The 23,644-nt window shown below is 27.1% G+C and overlaps 1 protein-coding gene across 1 annotated transcript in view; it reads right to left on the bottom strand.

Moving 5' to 3' along the window:
* The window catches only part of LOC136984012 (tyrosine-protein phosphatase Lar-like), a 197,448-nt gene that overhangs the window by 68,498 nt on the left and 105,306 nt on the right, over window positions 1–23,644 (bottom strand). Inside the window, 5 exon segments of the mRNA XM_067280920.1 lie at window positions 2,754–3,041; window positions 3,110–3,362; window positions 3,364–3,383; window positions 10,338–10,448; window positions 15,716–15,898. Coding sequence (XP_067137021.1) covers window positions 2,754–3,041; window positions 3,110–3,362; window positions 3,364–3,383; window positions 10,338–10,448; window positions 15,716–15,898 — 855 coding nt within the window.

The following is a 23,644-nucleotide window of genomic DNA, read 5'->3' as shown; positions in this document are numbered from 1 at the left end:
ATAATGCGACAGATAGTACAGGTACACCCCCTAACATTTAGATCACTCGGTATTCTACTTTGAGATTATCCATTGTTAATCTGCTTCCAGATTATCACTCGAGAATCTGATTCGACAATACCGGAAGCGCGGCCATCTCAAACGTAGGGGAAAAGAATTTCTCCGTCGCCGTCTAGTATCTAGGGAAAAAATTTCCTGTCGCCATCTTCAATACCACAGGTAATATTAACCAATAATTAAATTTAATTAATGAATTAATATTTGAAAAACTGTATTAACATCAAGTGTCAGCCACTACAAGTTTTAAAAAATGTATTTGAACTTGAGTGGAAGAACAGAAAGTATTTTATTAACGATTGAAAATTTGAACAAGAATATATATATATATATATATATATATATATATAGGGAGAGTGTGAACTAATAGTAGGAATTTAAAAAGAACACACCACAAAAACTTCAGTTCAGTCCAGCAATGAAACTTCAATGAAATGTTTTTGGATTCTTTCATCACAAACTTTTTTGGATTCCTTCTGAATCCTGCTTAACACGTTGACTGCCATCTACGAGATGACTCGTAGTTACCGTTTCTGCCTAGGACGCCACCTACGAGTTATATCGTAGTTTGTTTCCTTGCCATATTTGTGCAGCTACGATGTAATTCGTAGTATATCAGTGTAAATATGAATAGATAGCTTCAGGGGCAAGAACAAAAAATCAAGTTTGGCTTACATGAACAGAACATTTATTAATAAATGAACAGAAAATATAATCATAAAATGTTTATTCAAAATCAAAAGCAAAACGATATTTTTATTGTTTGTGATAATTTTTAAAACAATCTTCTACGCAAAGGGCTGGCTTCTCAAGACAGATTGGACAGAAATAACGCGTTTCTCGGCGTTTTTTAGCTTTGGTACAAATTCGACATGGCTTTGTCAGATGTTGTTTTTTCTGAGTAGATGGGATACTCTGTAAATAGTGGAGCTTCTGCAATTTAATTTTTTTTGAAACTGGTTGAATCTCTTCTCCAATCAACGCTTTGACGAATGCTTCTCTAAACTTTATAAGTTTTATTTTAAAAGAAGTTGCTTTTTGAAAGAGTTTGTGCGCATTATGTATATATATTTCTATAATATGTAATGCAACCTTTTTGGGCCATCTAATAGTCTTTCTTAGAGCTGTGTAGTACGATAGCATTTGATCTGATCGTCAATGCCAGACATTCCATGATTATAATCTCGAATTATATTCGGTTTCATCGAACATTTTCCATTGCGATTGAACACCTCTACCATTTCAACAACGTGCATGTTTGAAATGGTAAGGACTTCTCGTTTGTCTTTCCATTTACATACAGTAACAGGACCATTTCGCTGCCAAATAAACTCCCCCATCCTCACCAAAAATTTTGTCAGATTCTGAATCACTTAGATTAGTGTAGTAATCAAGTTGTTTTTTAGTCAGTGGTCTTTTCTTATCCATTTTGGGATATTTATAATTTGATTATAAAAATAAATAAAAAATAACACTCTCAAAAAAGACGTAAATGTGATGTGCTCGCCTCTATATCCAATTTATTACTAATGAATTTAGACGCACATCTCCGATTGGCTGTAGCGAAGTGACAGGACGAATCGTGTCTGTGCACGAATTAACTCGTAGTTTGGCTTTAGCAAAGAGCTTTCTGTTACATAAGCCAACTACGAGATAATTCGTAATACCTTTATTTTAAGAAAAACACATTTTATATGCTATTTGATTATTACTATATACTCTGATTAGAGTTTTTAATAATATAATATAATTAAATTAAGTTGGCGTTTTACAACAGAATCCTAAAAAGTCACATGGCAGTCAACGTGTTAAACTCATTCTACAAATAGAATTCTTCAAAAGAACATAAGTAGAGCATATTCCTCCTCCAATAGAAGAAAGGAAGCAAATGTAGTGGGATACTTTTGGATACTGATACAATAATCAGACCACTCAAGGAACCCTTCAGAACAAAAATGAAAGAAAGAAAGACTAATAGAAAACACCAAGACCTGAACTTGCAGAAATGAGAAGAACCATATTAACACCAATGAACCAATGGAAAGAAGAATCACTAATTTCAATAATAAATACTTATAACTTGCTCTCCATGCTGATATCATATTGTGTAAAACATCATGTTGTATAATATGAAAAATGTATATGGGAAAGTATAAAACCTCCCCTAGACTGTCAATGAAATCTATGTTAAAAATGTGCTTTTCAGTGAGTCACTTTTCATCCAGACCCATGTGATGTAAAACTTTTTACAGAGGCCCATTGTTATATAAAGTGTGATTTACCATTTGGCCAATCAGGCTAAGGCAATACTGAGAACCAAACATGGCATGAAAAACCTTGCAATTGCATGTAGCACCAAAAGTGTCATTGTGGTGAGTTTTGGTACAATTGTTTTTATAGAGGTAGCTTCCACGTGTCCTGAAATGTCACCATGCCATATTTGATCGTGCTTGGACTTCTAATTATTTCTCAATAGCATTGAATACGTATATTTTAATTAAATCATACAGTATATATATGTTTGTTTTTCCCGTTATGGGATAAAATATTTCCACATACACAACATTAAAAATAATATTTATTGCTCTATTGTTAAATTATAACTATTAAGAATATGAGAAATATATTTCAAATAAGATTAATTCTGTATGTAATAAAAACTTAAAATGAATATTTTAAATTAAAATTCTATTTACCTGTTTCTCCTGTAGTAACAACAACTGGTGTACTGGGCGATCCACGACCAATTACATTTACTGCAATAACGTAAAATTCATATTCTGTGTAAGGAGTAAGATCACGAATAGTATAGAACATTGTTGTAATTCCACTTATTTCACTATATTCTTGATTTGCTTGTTTTGGTTTATACTGAATAACATAATATTGAATATTTTCTACACCAATATCATATGACCAGGAAAGTCTGACAGAAGTAGCAGTAACATCAGATATTCTGACATTAGTTGGTGGTCTGGGTAAAGCTAAATATAAAATTAATAATAAATAAAATATAATAATAAAATATTTTTAAAATAATTATAACAATTACCTTGAACTATAATCTGTGTCAATTGTTCAATATTTCCTAATTTTGAAGCAGCAACACAAGTATAATTGATAGATTCTCTAATATTTTCAAGAATTATAACATTTTTCCCAATTGGAATAGAATGTTCAGGTGTAATATCTACAGATCCTTTACGCCATTTAACATAGGGCATTGGTGATCCCACAGCAACACAAGTGATATTCAAGCTGGTCCCAGGCATAACTTCATAAATGGGCTCAGGTGGAATTGAAAAAATACGGTGGAACTCGACGCACTAAAAAGATATTTATACAATACAATTAATTGTACACATTAATAAATTTTAAATTAATGAATAAATAAATAATATTAATAAAGTACATTTTAGTTAGTGATTTCATTTGATAAAAACCTAAAGTAAAACCTACTAGGGAATAAGTTATACTTGTCAGTCTATAAAATAAAACAATAATACAAATCATCTGTGTAGTATAACATTTTGCTTATTAGAGTTTATTAAGGGATGTTCAATCATATAAAATTCTTACAAAACTAAATAAAATAACTTTTGTAATGCCCTATATTTGTAACATTAATTTCATTTAATTAATATAATTTTAAATCTACATAAATTATTCTCATATAATAAATATTCTCATATTGGATATTTTACATAAATTCTGCCTTGATGTAAACTCTCTACAACCATCCATATTTTCTACTCCTCATCTGTACAGAAATTTTTTTGTCTATACAGTAGAGAGTTGTTAATCCGAATCAATTGGGGACTGGGGTTGTTCCAATTAGTCATTTGTTCCGATTACAGACTTTGTACGAAAATATATATTAACCTGTCCGATGTTCAAATTTTTCTCCGTTGCGTGTCACTTCGTGTTGAATTTTTCTCCATTGTGTGTCACTTCGCATTGAATTTTCATCGATTTTAAGCCTAACGAAAATTTTTATAATAATAATCAAGGCTATTGTATCATTAAAAATTATTTCTTTATTTTGTACAAACAAAATAAATATATCGAAGAATATAAAACATGAAAATTATACTTTAGAAGTAAATCTAGTATCAAAAACGTTCGATTCAGCACGACACAGTCTGACTGAAAATCGTCCAGATAACTGGCGATTCGGATTACCAGTGTTCGGATTACGACTCTCTACTGTATATTTAAGTAGCAACCAAAAATCATTTAAGATCATTATTTTTCTATCTTAAAGTAGAACTTGAAAACAATCAGAACTATTTGTATTTTTGTTTTTTAAATGAGCAAATTTCTCACTATTTGTTTATTTTATCATCACGCTCTGTCTAGATGTCTGGTGTTAATCTGGTATTTTTTTCAGAATAATGCTATATTTCTTTATGCAAAACATATGTTTCATCATAAAAGAAAGCTGCTTTTATAAATATAATACATCTCAAAGCCCAATGAATTATTAATTATTAAAAATGAATTATTAAAGATTATAATTATTAATTTAGATAAGAGATGGTGCCTAATCCTTACCTCTATACCAAATTAATTTGTATTATTTAATTATAGCCATATAATAGCCTGATTATTTAGGTGTTTGTTGATTTATTAAAACTGCTTTTATTCCCATTTTTATAAATAACTTAACAGCTTGTTCATCTTTACTGAAACATGAGAGAAAAAATCCCATTCATTTGATATAACTTCAAATATAAGCAAAATGGGTTTTAACTCAATTTCAATAGATACAGATCTGACAGGAAGTGACATTATAATTGTATCCAGCTTCTATAATAGCAGAAAGAATATTCAAATTCGCACACTTCATTCTTACTGTGAAAATAAATGCATTCTGTTATTTCTTATTAATAATCTATGGAATTCATATTAAGAGAAATGAATTTTTGTTTTTCACTTACACCAATTCATGCTTAATCTTATAATCTCCCATTATTTAACTTCTCCTTTGCACAGACTTCAAGTTCTCAACAACTGTTATATGGGATACTCTCTTACTATGCTTCTGGAGCCTCAACTATGCCAAATCTTTTTTATTTATAATATTTTCTTACTTTTTAATTTGCCATAGAATAATGCTATATTTCTTTATGTATCCTTTCCTATATGATTAAATTTGTTTCAATTTGACCTTCTCAAGTGACCTTCAAATAGTTACAGATCCTGCTCACAGCCTTTACTCAGATCACATCACTGTTCAAAGCTACTCCACTATATCTCCAATAAATCGCAAAAAAAAATTTATTTTGGTATAAAAATCATGTGTAACATGTACAAGGTGTATATGGGAAATTATGAGACCTCCCTTTGACAATCAATAAAATCTTTATTAAAAATTTATTTTTGAGTAAGTCACTCTTACAAGGAGAGAACGCAGCTAGCTACCCATGAATTTTGATCAGCTTGGACACAGTGAAAGTACATCAAAAATGAGCAAACGTGTCCAAGGTTTTCATTCAATGCACCTTGCAGATATTAATTTTTGATGTTTAAAAATTCAAAATTTGTAGTGAATGGTTTTAGGCTATGTCTTATGCCTACCGAGTTTCTCCTCCTTGCCATGACAGAATGACCAGCACAGTTGTGAAGTCCTCGGAGAAACAGAAAAATGGGTTGAAGAGAAAGAGGTTTTTCAAGGTGGTGGCATGTGTGAAGTGCAAGGAAGCAATTATCAAACAGCTGAGCAACAGGAAGTGAAAACTTATCATAGTGGATTGTAAAACAAAGGTGCGAGGGAGTACTTTAATAATGGAACAAAGATCTCCGATAAATTTCAAGTCTAAGAAAAGAGGATGGTGAGGATTTAAATTCAAATTTTTTGTTTCTACCATGTAAATCTCTAACAAAGAAAGACTCTTAAGATTACTGTTGGGATTCTAATGTACTAAGCAAAAAACTCTTGACGTGCTGTATGTCCTTCGAGATAAAATTGTCGAAAAATTAAATTATTGTTCCATTACATTTTGGCTCGTTTCCTTTGTCTCACCCAAGCAGTGGATCAACTCCCACAAGTGTCTGGTTTATTCTGTTCACTTGTTTCTTTTATTGGCCCATTGTAGAAATTAACGATTTTTTTCGCCTTTGATTTGTTCTATCCCCAATCTCACAGCCATAGTCTGTTTGTCAGCCACTGTTAATTAATGATCATTAACTAACAGTGGCTGACGAATAGGTATTATTCTGGTATTGATTCCCAGAAGTTTTTTTAATATTTTTTATTTATTTTTATTTTAAATATTTTGTCATTTATAATATTTTTTTTTATATGGTAAAAATTATAAATTTTTGCATTTGCATATTTAATAAAATTCTTGTATAAATAAATAAATAATCAAAAATAAGCGAGTGTATTTCTTGTATATCTTATTGTTAATTTATAAACTTTATTATAATGGCTTACAGTTTGTCAAATGATATATATCATAAAAACATATAAAACATAAATATTTCTTAGAAACTGAATATTTTCTCTCTTATCAAATTCAGAATTTTAATTTTTGTATCAAGTGATATGTATTCCACTTTCAAATTTTTAGATTCTGGCTCATAATCTTCACACTCTGACACAATTGAATAGAAAGTGCTACTAAGTTAGATGGAAGTGATTTTTCTGGTGAAGATAATTCGGAACTGTGCAGAATGTCCAGTCGGAATGTGCAGTCTTTTCCATCCTCCTTTTTGGGATGTTTTCTTCTAGCAGGAATAATTCTTCTATTTTGTCAAAATCCCATTCTTTCAAAATGTCAATAATAGTTGTAAATTTTTCACCTAAAGCTGTTCGTTTTATCAATATGGTTTTACTTGCTAATCCTTTTATTACATTTAACTTTTCCAAAATTTAAGTACAAAATTTTAAACCACCCATAATATCCTGTTTTTCATACGACACAATACATGCAAACTCATCGCTTTCAATTGCTTGGGAATTCTTCATTTGCTGATGGTCAATTACAAAGATTTTCCTGATATAGTGCCATTTCACAAGATTTCAAAACCAAAAAAACTGCTAGAAATATGAAGATTAGAGTGTGGTTCTGATTGTTGACACAAGTATTTTATTAAATAGGCAAATGCAAAAATTCTATACTTTTTACTTGATTAAAAAATATTATAAACTTTCGGGAATTGATACCAGAATAATATCTATTCAACAGCTGCCATTAATTTGACAGATTATGCTACACAGCACTTGTGGAATGTATCATCTATTATGACTCATAACTATTCACTACAAATTTTGAATTTTCAAACATCAAAAATTAATATTTGCAAGGTGCATTGGATAAAAATCTCAGACACATATTTGCTCATTTTTTATGTACTGTACTTTCACTATGTCCAAGCTGATCAAAATTGGTGCGTAGCCAGCATACCCTCTCCTTGTTAGTCAAATATATTGGTCACCTACCTATTAACTGGTCTGCTCTTTATTGTCATTTTTGCTCTCTTAACTAGTCATATTTAGCATATTTGAAAATTTACATTTTCTGTCAATTACAGATAACATACAACCATTTACATTCTTCTTTAAATAAATATACACCATACAAAGACTTTAATCTCAACTTCCAAAAATAGCATTCTCTTTTTCTAAAAATATGAAAAACAACAAACTTCTAAAAACAAAGGAAAACCAGTGTCAACCCAAGATTTTTGTACAGCCATCATCTAACTAAAAGAACTACCACCAAGAAAGCAAAATTTTTAACTTAAAGTATTTAAATAGAATTATAAATAATTTTTCTTGTGATCCCAGGATCAAGTATAATTTTATATTAAAACTTTCAAAAAAACATTCTTTTCGAAAAACATAAATCATTAATAATAAAATTTCTACTTAGAAGCAAGACAAATATTTTTGCTATCATACAAGATTCCAATTTTATACCTTTATCATTACATTTAGAAATGAACCAGTATTTCATAGGCTGAAATACTGGTTAAACCTCTACCTAATATAAAATTTTATGTCAATGATCACAATTTAGTCAATCTTGAGTAACTTGACTCTAAACTCATCTTTCATTTGTAAATAGTAAAATAGATATCTGTACTTCTGCAACAGCAATTCTACAACTGCAATTTTACTTCTTCCAAAATTATTCTCCAGTTACTATTTTTCACTAACATTCAATCACAGATAGATTGCTTTATCACACGAATCATCAGCATCTTCCTCACTGTTCACTAAACTAAACACAAAACATAAATAAATTAACTGTGTTTTTTAATTAATGGTGTACAGGGCTGTTGAAGTTTATCTGAACATCAAATTTATTTATATAGTAAATATTTAAATATCTCAAATCAATAAATTACTATAGTCTCTTATAGTCAATAATTAATATAAACATCGATTTGTGAAAAATAAACGCTAGTGAAAAAAATTAGAAGTCACTGTGTGAAATAATCTAAAAATATGTTTTATCAATTTATATTAACTTCAGTTTATTAATATATGTAATTTAAAACAATTAACTATACCTGTTTCTAAAAAAGTAAAAGTAATTAGACTAAAAATAACTCCATAGCATATTAACTTTACAAAAATATGAATTTTGTATTCTCTCATTTCTTATTTTTTTTAATTTTAGGTTATTCTTTTTTTATTAAACTACAATATTTAATAAAACACTAATACTCATTCTTATCTTTTTTATTTGTAATATTACACTTTCAATTGTATATTATCAATATATTATTAATTGTAATAATTATTTTAGAATTCAAATTAGGAGATTATAAGTAATTTATATAAATAGGTTTATTAGAATTAGAGCATTAATAAATTCACTTAGAATTTCTTTATTTTTAGCATTTCATAGCATAACTTTGTATAGCAAAATTAACTGAAATATATTATTTAATATTTCACCAAATTGAATGAAACTACCGCTTTTACAGCATACATTCACTTTTATAAACACTTCTTTTCTTTTATATATTTAAAATGTTGATTTGTGCTATGTTTTATTCTGTAACTATTTATTTCTTTAAAATAATATGACAAAATACAGTAAAAACTGTCTTATCAATGTGAAAAACATCTGCTATTTATTACAGTAAAACCTGTCTAAACCAGACTGGCACAGTACTAAATATTTTTTCCAGTTTGGTAGATTTGTTTTAAATGTTTTTTTTTTTTTTAAACCACAGAATAAAATAGTTGTGTTCTAAAGAATTTTTCCCATTTAGGCAAGTTTCTGTTTTATTAAGGTTCCATTTTGGACAAGTTTTACTGTAAGTAATTTAAAAAAATTGTTTAAATTAGAATATCATAATAAAAAAGCAAACATAATATCTTAAAATACTGAGAAATTTTTAGTTTTCAATATAAGCCAAAATTTTCTGCAAACTGTATTCATGTATCATCTTTGTTAATGAGGTATCCATCATCCCAACCATTTTGTTCTCTCTCATCATTTATGATTTATTTATGGAAAAATTCAGTTAATGCAATGAATTGGCTAAATGAAAATTTGTTAACAGACGATTTTATTGTATTCGCATTGAATAAAAGTATGTTTGTAGAATAACATGAGTTGCTTGATAGTGAAATCAACATGAAGTAAATATGTAGGATATTTTTTTTTCTTTCTTTTTTGAAATATAAACTTAAGTACAGTTTAATAATAATGTTCTTAGACTACTACTTTAACTAAAACATTTTTTTTTTCATTAACAAAAGAAATATCACTTTGATTAAATAAAATTTAAAAGTAAATAACAATTCTAACAATTGCAAATGAGAAAAAAAAATTAATGTAATAGGTGATGATATGTAAACAACAGAGAATTATTTGTTATTTGAGGAATAATTAATGATGATGATGATGATATCATTTCAATCATCATTTTAAAAAACAATATCTTTTGATTACTAAAAATATTGTCCAAGAAAATTATTATTTGAAAAAAATTATAAAATACGACAGACAAAATATTTTGTTAAAAAATTCTACTAACTGTTTTCACAAGTATAATTTATACTAAATTTATTAACATAATTTTTAGTTTTCTTCTACTTTTGAAATTCTCATTACTATTCTAAAAATTTTACCTGTAAAAGTACAAAAGATAAACAAAATAAAAATTTTTTTATTTACTTTGAAAATAATAAAATATCCAAGCAAATAAAAAAAAATTTAAATTCTTATAAAATTAAATTTAAAATAATATTTACTTGATTATTTAATAATTATTAATTATTAAAATATTTTATATAAAAATAAAATCTATACCTCTAACATAAAGAGTTGCCATATTTGAAAAAGCTGTACCAGCAACATTTTCTCCAACACATTCATAGCTGCCTTGATCTTCTTCTTGAGCATCCACAATTTGTAAAGAAGCTATTTAATAAAATAAAAAGTAAATGTTGAAATAGTTGAATATACAAAATCATATATATTAATGTTCAATCAAATACAACAACATATTAGAAAATGTACGGTCAAAGAAAAATTTTATACTTTAATGAATGAAAGGAAAAATTATACAACCAACTTGTAGTTGGTTGTAAAATTTTTCCTTGCATACATAAAGTATAATTTTAATAGAAAAAATTATTAATCAATATATATTATAAATGTAAGTGCACAATGTGTGTGCCGCTAAAACTCAAAACGAGTCCTGGTATGATCAAGGGAGTTATATGGTGTGGTAGCCCTCTATCCCTCACCCATGAAGAAGGTTCCCTGTTTTTAACTTCCAGCCCTTATATCTTCAACAGCACGCCCTGAAGGGCGTGCTGTTGAAGATATAAGGGCTGGAAGTTTTGCCCTCTAGAAATTTCTAGAACAGTCCAAAACATCTGAGAGTATTCGAGAGCATTCTGGAACATTCCAGAACTCTCTCGAATACTCTCAAATGTTCTGGACCCAGCACAGAGCCCAAACAGTTAGGAGTTGAAAGTTGAAATTTGGTACACAGGGTACGTCACAAGTACGTTTAGAAGGGATTTTTCGAAATTCCCCCATGAGGGAGAGGATTATAGCTTATCCTGAAGAACTCTGCTTCTACTGTACTATTTTAGATGCAGTTTTTTGTGTTTTGACTGCATTTAATTAATAGGGTATGCTACAAGAATGCACACTAAGAAAGGATTTTTGGAAATTCCCCTGTGGGAGAGGGAAAGAATTAAGGCTTATTCTAAAGAACTCAGTTTCTACTGTACTATTTTAGATGCAATTTTTTTTTAAACTGCATTTTAGTAGAGTACCACGTGGGGATGAAAGAAGTTTATTCCTTAACAATGGAAGTGTTAAGAGAAAGCGGTGTGCAAGATTTACAGGCACAGATGCAGTTTTTTGTGGGAAATCGATCATACTTTTAGACCCATCTAAAAATTCTCTAATTAGTCTGGAAACAGGAACCTAATTCTTGCATTCTGTGAAAATGGGTAAGATTGGCTATAATGTGATAATTTTAATCTTCACTATCATTATTTTTTGCCCAAGCAACACCGGGCTTATCTGCTAGTTTTTAATATATATAAAGTTTCAAAAAATTTTTGTAGCCATATTTATATTAATAAAAATCTTTAAAATATAATACATGTTTTAAAAATATAATATAATATTATATTATTAAACATAAATTACCATTGGCCATGTTAAATTTATTTTAAATTTTACTTAAAATCTTTAAATTTCAAAATTTTTAACTTTATGCATAAGAAAAAAAATTAAAAAAATCAAAATGAAAAAGTAATGTTAATTTTTTTTTATTGTGGTATCAAGATTCAAAAATGTCAAAAATATTTTTATATTTTAATTTAATTTATTAATTTAAAGACTTTTAAATTTAAAAATATATTAATTTATTAGTTTTAAATTTGATCTTTAAATTTCAAAAATGGGATGATGTCAATCTAGTAACACGGATTAAGAGCGTCTTAATTCGAATAAACAGGGGGCAGCACAATTGAGTTTGAACAACAGAGAATTTTACATTGATTTAAATAAGAATGAGATGGGAACTAGTGTCCAGTTTAAACTACCAGAAAATTTGAATTATATGAGTTTAATTAACGAGTCTACTATATAAAGCAATTTGACTAGAGGTAGGCAGTTAGATCATCATCTGTTCACAAATTTAATAATTACAGTTGTAACTTAATATTTATTTATAATTATTAAATTTATCAAGAGATGCAGCCTAACTACCGATCTCTATTCAAATTACTTTATATTTAATTATTAAAATTAGCCCAATAATCTGGCAGATTGTCTGGCTTTAATTAAAATTTAGGTTATTGGATTACATGTTTATACCAATTTGATGCAAAAGCTGGGTGACAAAAATCAAAGAAGAAACTGTCTCATTTGACCAAAAAAAGTGCTTTTCCATCACTGGTGTATACTTCTGTGATAGCGATAGCCAAAATTCATGAATTTTCAAATTATTACTTCATTTGTCCTATTCACCAGATTTGGTTCACAATATATTTTTTTTTTTTTGTTTCCTAACCCCAAGAAATTGCTCAGGAAAGAGTTTTTCATTGTATTACAAGATAATTGCTGCAGTGAACGAGTACTTCAAGAAGCTAGATTCATCAACAGAGGGAATTGCCACTTTGGAGTACTGTTAGAATGTGTTGAGCTAGCAGGTGATTATATTATTAATAAAAAGTAAAATTACTTTCTAACCAAAAATCATGTTTTCTGTGTAAGGCTACATATTTTTCAAATGGCCCTTGTAATATAAGTAATGATTCGATCAATGTTATGCTTTTGTCTATATAAATTTTATTTTATAAACAGGCATGTTTTCTTTCAAGATGTTTTAAATCAAAATTTTCTACTGAAAGTTTTTCAGAACAAATTATACTTTTTGGATAATTTGTAATTTTATTACACTTAATTTTTTTAAATTTAATTTTATAAATTGATGCACCAAGTATTTTTTAAGTACAACTATTTATAATTTTTTATTGTAATGTTACTTGTGACCTTTAAGAATATGTATATTGAATGATTGTCATTTAACAAATGTATACTAATAAACTACTGGAAAAATATCCCCCTGTAATAAGGCCTAGCCTTAATGGAAATAAAAATATTTATTAAAATTATTTATAATTTTTTCCTAAAACTAGATGTCAACAATTACAAATTTACTTTTTTTTAATTTTATCACTTTTCCTTTAAAAAAGTTAATAAAATTTCAAATGTTTATTATATACTATCATAAAAACAATATATATTAATACTAAAGATTTAAATACAATAATTGTAATAATTAATTGCAATATTGAATTTTCTGAATTTACTTCATTAAAGTAAAAAATATTACTTTTTCACTTCAGACTAAGCAATTCAATTACATTTCTTTCTTTCATAAGACTAATTACTACACAAAACTCATTTTTGCAACATCAAATATCCATTTAAAGTTATGTCAAAATAGTCAGATGTTTGCTAATTGGCTGACAAAATAAATGGTGGATAAAATCTGTGTACAGTCTAATAAGCAGTCAATTATTTATGAGAAATCAATATCTAACTTAGTATTTTTTATATTAAATCGTTTGGTGAAAATTTTTTGAATGTGTTTGATCATATTCCTGCTTACTATGCAGATGCATTGCCAGTTACTCTACCCAGACTTCTATCTGATCTTTGCTTCCAGCTCTTTATCAGGTGTGTCCAATTACTAAATATCATATATATATATTGAAACTTCAAAATCTTAAAATTAAAAAAAAAAAAAAACATTTTTAGCTTCCATCTCTAATCCAACCATTAACATCATATACCTGATTACTTTAAAAAAATTTTAGTTTTAAATCAAAAAGTGCCTTTTTGATATTTAGTGATATAAAAAAATTTAATAAAAGTTAAAATAAAATTTGTGCACCTGTAAATTTATTAATTTTCTTGAAAAGTCAATAAATAATAAGTTATAATTTTCAAATCTTTATTTTATTAATTACAACTGAAATATTTTTTGGTAGTCCTTAACTGAGCAAAAAGATGATGACCAAGATATCAATATTTATAGTAATAGCAGTGACATTGCTGCCATACACAAATGAATGTGTTTATTGTTATAAAGTGATAATGAATAAAGTATTACTTGTAACTCATTTTGTCAAATTTTTGAGTTTATGAATTAGTAACATGTTATTTTTCTTTTCAAACAAATAATTTACTTTATGTGAGCAATTATTTGTTGTGACATCACCACAATGCCAGTCTACAATTTTTAATTTTATTTTTAATTTATTTAATTTAAAATATATGCTTGGTAAAGGGTCTAAAACCACAAATAAAAAATATATATATATGCTAGGAGAGCATATATTTTAACACGTTCACAGCATTACGAGGCACATGTGACTCGTATGGACATGTCTAGTTAGGGCTACAGACATAATTGCTTCTTTTTCCGTGGAGTGGCGCATATGTTTTGATAACATAATTCTTCAAACATCATACTTGATATATCAAAATTATTTTATTAGGTGCAATAAAATATATTAATTTAATAGTACGAGGCAGCACTGGTGATTCGTGCCGCCCGATATTAAAATAGACTACGAGTCACGGGTGACTCGTAACGTCCAGCAGCTGCCTAAACGTTTATCTACTGACGCCATGAATGTGTTAAATTAGTGACTAGTGGACAATGACCCCGAACATCATACTTTTCCTTTAATAACAGAATCATGCTGGTCATATGTTAACTGCTTTCAGGGGAAGTTTTGAATTGAAATAACATGACTTCCAGTTTGCATCAAAGTCATACATAATTAATCGGGACCTCCTGTCCCTAAGGTTTCCATGTCTGGTCTCATCTTTTATATATCTAACTCACATTCTTGAGATTAAGGAAAGACAGACGGACATACAGATGACAGTGGGAATTTATAGGTCTACAATTCTTTCAAATTGCAGCCCAATAATACATGTTTATTTACATGTGCAATCTTTATGAAATAAAAAGTGCAATCATATAAAAATGATAAGATTTTAAAATGATTTTTAATATGATTTATTGTACTATTTTTGCTGATTTTGTTAGGTCTGAAATCAATCTTCTATTTTCCCATATTTTATATACATATTCTTCAGGAACATATCTATCATTTAAAAACATAATTGAATGTACTTGCATTCTCAAACCAGTCTAGTATTAACTTGAACATAAAATGAAGCAACAAGAAAATAACATATACTAATTATCTCCAGATTATCTAAATACAGGATTTTTTCTAAATAAATCAATGAGTTCAATAATAAACTTTAAAATAAAGCTGAAAACAGCATGCCTTTCAAACACTGATAACTAAACAACACAGAGTATTTCAATTATTGTTTTGATGATTAAATAAATTCTTTTTTATTTGATATATTCCAAATTTTTTGAATACATCTAAATTTCTGATTATTGTTTTAACGACCAAAGTAATATATACATAAGTTATTATAACAAGAAAAAATTAATAAACCATATAGTAAAGTGAAAATAAAATATTTAGTATTAACATTTTTTTTTCAAATCTTAGATGAAGATAGAGATAAAGACATGGAAAACAAAATTTTAAACTGAATATTAGCATTATTACTGTATATTATACATTTTTATATTTATATTTAATAGATAATAGATATACCTTTCTGAACGATTGAATATCTAGGATTTGTCATATCCAAAGGTATCATATCCTTTAACCATCTGATAGTTGGCTCTGGATAACCTTCAACTTCACATGGAAGAATAGCATTTCGTCCCTTTTCTACTCCTTGCATTGAAGGATGAGTTTTAAAATCTGGAAATCCTGGTGGCAATGCATCTTCTAAATTAAATAAATTAAAATTATTTTAAAAATAAATTCAATGTTTCATATTACTTGAATTTAAAACAATTTAACAAGCATAAAATATTTATCTATTTTCCATCTTAAAATTATTTTCAAAATAAATTTACTCAAAATAATAGAGAATGAATTCTTAATAATAAAATGTTACTTAATATCTGATGATTTAATTAAAAAATTGATCCTCAAAGCTTTTGATCAAGGAATAACTTTAAATTCAAAATTATAAAAGAAAAATAAGACTGTTTTATGCAATGATGAATTTTGTTTTCCATCTTTAACTAAATTAAAATGATTAAATAAATGTAAATTAATTATTCAGTTTTAATAGCAATAATAATAATAATTTTAATGACTATAATAGTTCATTTAAAGAATTGTTAATAACAATAATATATAATTCAATTCGTGTCAGACTATCTCTGAGTGTCACATGAGAATAGTTGAACAGATTTCAATGAAACTTTGTAAATAGATTCAGAATAGTACCAGAAAGGATGTAAGCTAAATCTTATTTACAAATCATTCTATTTTACAAGCTTTGACAGAATTATGATTCATTTGCAAAAGTAAATAGCTAATATCTAGTTATTATCAGGTCTTTATCATGAATAGGAAGTTTGTCTGGAAGCTGATGGATGTGAAGTGAACCATGAAATTTAAATACAATCAGCTAATGTTATGGTCATTAATGGGTAAAAGTGGACATCTGTGACAATCATTAAAATTGGTCAGCCTGTTATTTGAGCAAAACATGAGCATTTGACTTTGAATCGTCATCATCAGGTTAAAAAGCAGTTGAACACACATACAAAAATTCAATCATCACTTATGTTATACATCAAGTTTTGAACAAGAGTAAATAAATAGTGAATGTAATTGTCATTCTAAATATTCTTTGAAATTAGATAATTTTTATAAAATTAAAAAACCAAATAACTTCTACACTTCAAAATGGATTATAAAAAGTCAAAAAATATTCAAAATACAAAGTTATCTGCTAAGTAGATCTGCAAGTAATTTATATTATCAGAAGCAAAAATTTTAAAGACAACTGGTCAAATGATGAATTAAAACTAATAATGTTGAAAAACAAATCAATTTTATTGCTATTTTTATTTTATTCATTATAAAATAAAAATAACTACTGTTAGAAAATTAAACTAGATACCAGCTGAACTAAGCATTATTCTGACATTATTAAGATCATCAGCAATTACTAAATTAAATTAATTTAGCTGTCAGAATTTTCAATTCTACTATTTATTTTTTTCATAACATTTTCAAAAGAACATGTCTTAACAATAAATTTTAAAATATTTCTTAAAGTTTATTATTTTTTATATTTTATTAAAAATGCACAAAATAAAAGTTATTGTATGAATGTTGATTATGTTTAATTCTTTCTGTTAAATAAATAAAATTCATTTAAAAATTCCTATGATTGTTTTTATATTAATCTTTATGTTAAATATAAAACTTCATACTGACATTATCTATTTACTTCAACTCCATATCCTTAATATACTAATTTTTAAAAAATACTCTGTTGAAATTTATTAATCATTTTTATGTTTAAAACCACCATTTAATTGGCAGCAATATGAAAAAATTGTAGACCTGTAAATTCCCACTGTCATTTGTCTGTCCTCAATCTCAAGAACAGAGCTAGATAGATGGAAGACAAAACCAGATATAGAAACCTAGGGGCAGGAGGCCTCAATTAACTACATTTGAATTTCTGATGCAAACTGGAAGTCATATTATTTCAATTCAAAAATTTTTTCTAATTGCATTAGACAGATGCTGGCATGACTGTTGTTAACAGGAAAAGTATGATGTACAGGGGCATGACACTAATAATTTGAGATGGAGAGCATATATTTTAAATTAAATTAATTAAAAACACGACTAAAAATTGCAGCCCACACTGTGACATTGTCACAATGTCACAATAAATAATTTCTCATTTATAATATTTTCTGTTACATCGCTACTCTTCATATTTATGTCAGATTACTTTTGTTCAGTTAAACAAAAATTTAACACCTTGCTCTAACCTTATTTTTGTATTCCTTGTATATACAGTACACATTTATACAGTATACATATACAACATATACACACAGTTATATAATAGAACCCTGATTAACCAAGGTTCTGCATTATCTGTGGCAAACCTGTAAGTGAATATACCATTTCTCTTATTTGTAAAAGAAAGTTTAAAATGTAACATGCATTACAAAATGATTTGTTTTTGTTACTTTTCATCATTTAATTTCAATGGGAGACATTAAAATTTAACTATAATAATACATATTTTTTATTTTTAAAACTACTGTATATGTATTAGCTGTGTAATAAATGATGTAAAGAAATCTGTTGTTATACTATCTCAAATGTCAGTATCTCAGAACTCAAATGCCCCAGAGGTTGAACAAATTGGAATTTGAACACTTTTTTGAGGAAGTTTGTCCCAAAATCAAACTTTTCTTGGAACTCAAGCACAAAGAAGGAATACGGTATGGTATATGATATTTGTACATGTATGCATGATGAAATAGTGTTGCTAGATTAAGTTAATTTTCATTTTGGACTACTTGCTACTTTTTGGGCAGCAAACAATGAAAATCCATTACTTTTCTAAATTCATTGATATGAGTTTGAGACAAGTTAAATGAGCCCAGCGATGCTCAGTTCATCTCTTGCTATCAGAAAGTATCCTTACACAACTTGTTTTTTTGCTTGTTGTTTTATTAATAACACCCCAGTGCATTCACCATAGCACCTAAGAAGTGTTGAGGCTATGAAACTTTAGAGGAAGCTTGAAAGAACAACAACTGAGTTTAAAAAAGGAACTCATTACTAAGCATGAAAGCAGTATGTGTTTTTGATTTCACAATCATGTTTAGTATACTGAAGTCAACTGTCTTTTTGCTTCAGAATTGTATGCAATCAATAAAAATAGCAGATGTGGTGAAAGGAATTACAAAATTAATCTCTAGGAGAATGCAGACTATGAAGTAGATGGAAAAATTGCTTAGTATGGATAAATGAAAAAATTGGCTGTTGATAATAAAATAAATGAGATTAGAATACAGTTTTCATTTTATTGTATTATTTACTTTTTTCATTGTTTTTAAGCTATTATTATTATTTTCTGCATTAATTAGGGCATTTGCATGTGTTATTTTAGATTAAATTATGATTTTTTAAAATTAAGGGTATTTTTTAGGTTTGGGAATGAATTAATTCATTTTTACATTAATTCTTATGAGAAAACTTGGAACTCTTAAGTTTCTGGCTCTCTAACACATACAATGGTATCTCGGAACTCAAATTCAATTTATTCCCAGGGGATTCCTTCGAATAAATTGAATTTGAGTTCTGAGATTGTATATGATTAAATTGACTAAGGTATAAAAAGAGACTTAAAAGTTCTATGGGGGAAAAATGCACATAAAAAAAGTCTACCCGAAAACTGTACACAGAAAAATCCTATTGTCATATATACACATGAAAAATTGCTCACGCAGAAAATAGTCACATATAGTAATATTCACTTACGATGGTAAGGATTAGGTGACGATGTATGCACGATTTCAAATATATTAGAAATATATTAATTCATTGCTATACAAAAGTGGCCTTTATATGTAAAGAGCTCTACTGCTCTTGAGTTTGTGAGAGAAAATAAAAGTAAACAACTTTTTTATCAACAAACTTTATTCAGAAAGAAAAATAATAATATAAACGAGTAATTATTTATTGTGACATCATCAGTCAATGCTAGGCTGTAATTTATCATCATAATTTTAATTTATTTAATTTAAAATATATGTTCTCAATTTTAGTAGTGTTGTGCCCCTGTACATCATACTTTTCCTGTTAACAACAGGGTTGTGCCAGTCATCTATCTAACTCCTTTCAGAGGAAAATTTTTGAACTGAAATAACATGACTTCCAATTTGCATCAAAAGTTTGTATACAGTTATTGGTGACTCCTGCCTCTAAGCTTTCCATATCTGGTCTTGACTTTCATCTATCTAACTTTTCTCTGTTCTCGAGTATAATTCTATGTCAATACAAATGAACTGGGTTTAATTGTAATAGAAAACATCCACAAAACCTTTGTATCTCCAGTTGTGAAGTTTTTTATTAGCAACTAATGTTTTCAATTTTAAACAGATCTCCTTCAGGTCCTAATACACAACCAAAATTAGAATGAGAAATAGAACATACTAGTTTAAAAAATTGGAACAATTGATTGATAGTAATTAATTGGTTGTTCCAATTTCTGTTCTTAAGAGTAAGGAAGAACAGGGACGGACAGAAAGGCAGACATGGATGTCAGTGGGAACTTACAGATCTTACTCTCAGAACTTGTTGGGCTACAATTTAAAACTTGCAGTCCAACAAAATAAATATTCTCAAAAAAAACAGTTATTAAATGTCAGGACCCTTTTGAATCCCTCCATCCCAATTAGTTCTGAAATGTCATGATTCTATGTAATTATGATAACAAAACCTTTATCCAGGTCCTTTACAACTACAAAAGTTCAAAATTTATTCATTTTTCTCTGGAGGATAAATAGTTGGGTTTTTTTAATGAAATTTAAAAAATTTACTTCAAACTAAATAAATTTAAAGTGTTTAATTTTATTTTTTAAAGTATTTTTATTTAGAATTTAAAGATCAAAAGATATTACTTTAAATTAAATTATAAAGCTGTGTATAGACTGTATGGTATACACCAGGGATGGCCAACACGTAGACCGTGGTTGACCAGTCTACATGTTGGAAGGTTTTGAAAGTAGCCTGCGAAGCTAAAGTTGAACAATTTGCTTTCACTTAAATTAATGTTTAAAAATCTTAATTTGATAATTTATTCTTACAATAATAGACTGTCTGTGCAATGTACCCATACTGTTTGTATTTATCCCAACGAACAATGCAAATGAATGTTAACTTTTAAATTAACTGTAGGCGCAATGCATGCACATATAAATGGTGCAAAATCATGTATCAGACAGTAACATGACAGCCCCTGGCTTCAATCCACTTGTTACTCCTTGTTTGTGCACTTGTATTTACTTTCAATTTTAGTATTTTTTACTTATTCATACAGTGAACAGAAGCAAGTATGTTAGTTTATTAATTATTGTTTTAGCCAAATTTTGAAAAACTTGCTGCACTTATGCAATGTCAGATTTCGTCCAATTAAAACATTTTTATTCATTTGCTTAGTCACAGTTTATTTTTTTTTACGTTAATAAGTATTTCATCTCAAAAAATAAAAAAATTATAATTAACATTTTTTTCTTTATTTGCTAAAATTTTTTTTGTGTATTTATTTCTTTACATTGTAATTTTTTTAATTTAATAAATATTATTGTGCTTCATAAAATAAAAAATATATAATTATTTGTTTTCTTTATTTGACATAATATATTTTAATTGAAATTCTTGTTAATTATTTATTAAAATATCTACAAAAAATTTGAAAAATCCTAAAATTGTTTGCCCATATTCATAGTCGCCCGCAAACTATATTTTACCGAAAAAGTAGCCCCTAAGGGATAAAAGTTTGGCCACACCTGGTATACACAGTTTTATAACAACTATATGGCTTAAAATTCTTCAAATATTTATTTATTTAATTATTAAAAAATTAAAACCATAACATAACATTTAAAACTATTAATACACTTTAACAAGACAAAACAGTTTAAATTAATTTGCTTTTGTACCTTAATTTCTCTTTACTTGTACTTTAACAAATATATAGTGGTATACCAAGTGACTTCATGAAAAACTAACTCTAATAATAAAAGCAACAATCATTTAAAAATAAAAAAAATTTAATTCATAATGAGAGAGGAGACCTATAGAGAGCAGAAAGAAATAAACTATACTATGAAACAACTGACTATAAATGGTCACAATAATTTAATTTGTTATAGTTTTCTTAAAAACATAATTCTTTTATATCAATAAGAATATTGTATCTTTGAACTTCACTTCTAGCAGATGTACAGTACATAATTTAGATTTTATTACTTTGTAATATTATGAATATGAGAATTTCTCTGTGTGGGCATTTTTCTTGTGTGTTTTTTTTCTGGTTACTATCATTTAAGCCTTTTAAATTCATATATTTTTAATCCATAGTGGTCACAGCCATCCATCCTTTTTATCTGCATTTTCAGTTATCTAAGGTAGCATCAATTTACATTATCCTACTGCAAATGATTGTAAGATAATCCTTATGTAAAATGATCTACTATTAATACTTGCTTAATCAAGTCAATTCCATATTTCAAAATTATTTTAATGAATACCTTCTATCTTTAGAATAATAAAGTAATTAAAACTGGATAAATTATTCTAGTCATTAAAACTTTATTTATTAAAAGTTCTGGATTGCATTGGAAGAAAGAGAATTTTCAGACAAATAAAAATTATGAAAACTCTTTCACATATAATACTATACAACAAGTACTAATAGAAAAAATAATTTACTCAATTTCATTATTTCAATCAATATCTTATATTAATTGAAATAATTAAAATGTATCAATATATTCATTTCTTCTATATGATGTGATATAATTAAAAGCAAACTATGCCCTTGTATTAATGAATTCAGCCTATATCTTACAGGAAACAATTATTTTATATGATAATATAAATAAGAAATTTTTGTTTGTATTACTTACAGAAACAAACAAAATTTTAGGAGGAAGAAAAAAAACCCAAGTATTTATCAATTAATTTGATTACAAATTTGAAATTAATTAATAGCTGAAGTAGTTTGTTATTGTAGATATTTACACCATCATTTTTTAATTAACTATTAATAAATTTATTATTTTAATACTCAGAATAATTCAAACTTAAAACTTTTTACACACTGAATGAAAATATTTTAAAACTGATTAAAACTGGTCAAGAATTGTCTTTTGGTGTTAATATTTTAAATTAACATAAAACATATACAAATAAATTGATTAAAATCATATTTGCAAATACCTGTCATAAAATTACATTGTATATAAGTTTTCAATTTATATATTTATGGATGTTTTATGTTGCTTTAGCATATTTACATGAGAAGACAGTCCTGTGATAATTTTATTTAAAAACTTTGGTGCATAATGTCATGCTATTTCTATTCATGTACACACATTTTACATACATATACAACATGACAAAACATTAACTATCAAAAATATGGAACAACAACACATGAATAAATTTATTATGTCAATATTTTTGTCAAACAATATTTCTCATAAACAAATCAATTGTTCTAGTAAATTATATATATATATATATCTCACTTAATTTTTTAAAGATAGGAGAGGGAAAATAAACAATGTGCAAAAACTGCAGTAATGGACTATATATATAATAAATAATAATTTCTATATTATATAATATATATAACTATTGAATTGTTGCTAATAATTTCAATAAAGAGATTAAAAATTGTAATTTATAATGAATACATAAAAATTAAATCACAGAAAATAAATTTCAATGTTGATGATTAGTGTACACAACATTATGTAACCAGTGAGACAACACAATATGTACAGTACAGTACATCAAGCTAAACACTTTGTCATAAACCCTTGAGATGAGGTAGCTCATTATAAAAGAAATTCATACTTGAATTGTTATAAAAGCCTGAATATATTAAATATTAATATGATAGAACAA

Source organism: Centruroides vittatus, unplaced genomic scaffold (assembly GCF_030686945.1).
Source record: "Centruroides vittatus isolate TY-2023 unplaced genomic scaffold, ASM3068694v2 contig_900, whole genome shotgun sequence".
Classification (NCBI taxonomy): domain Eukaryota; kingdom Metazoa; phylum Arthropoda; class Arachnida; order Scorpiones; family Buthidae; genus Centruroides; species Centruroides vittatus.
The sequence above is the reverse complement of the archived record's forward strand: the minus strand, read 5'-3'. Positions and strand labels throughout refer to the sequence as shown.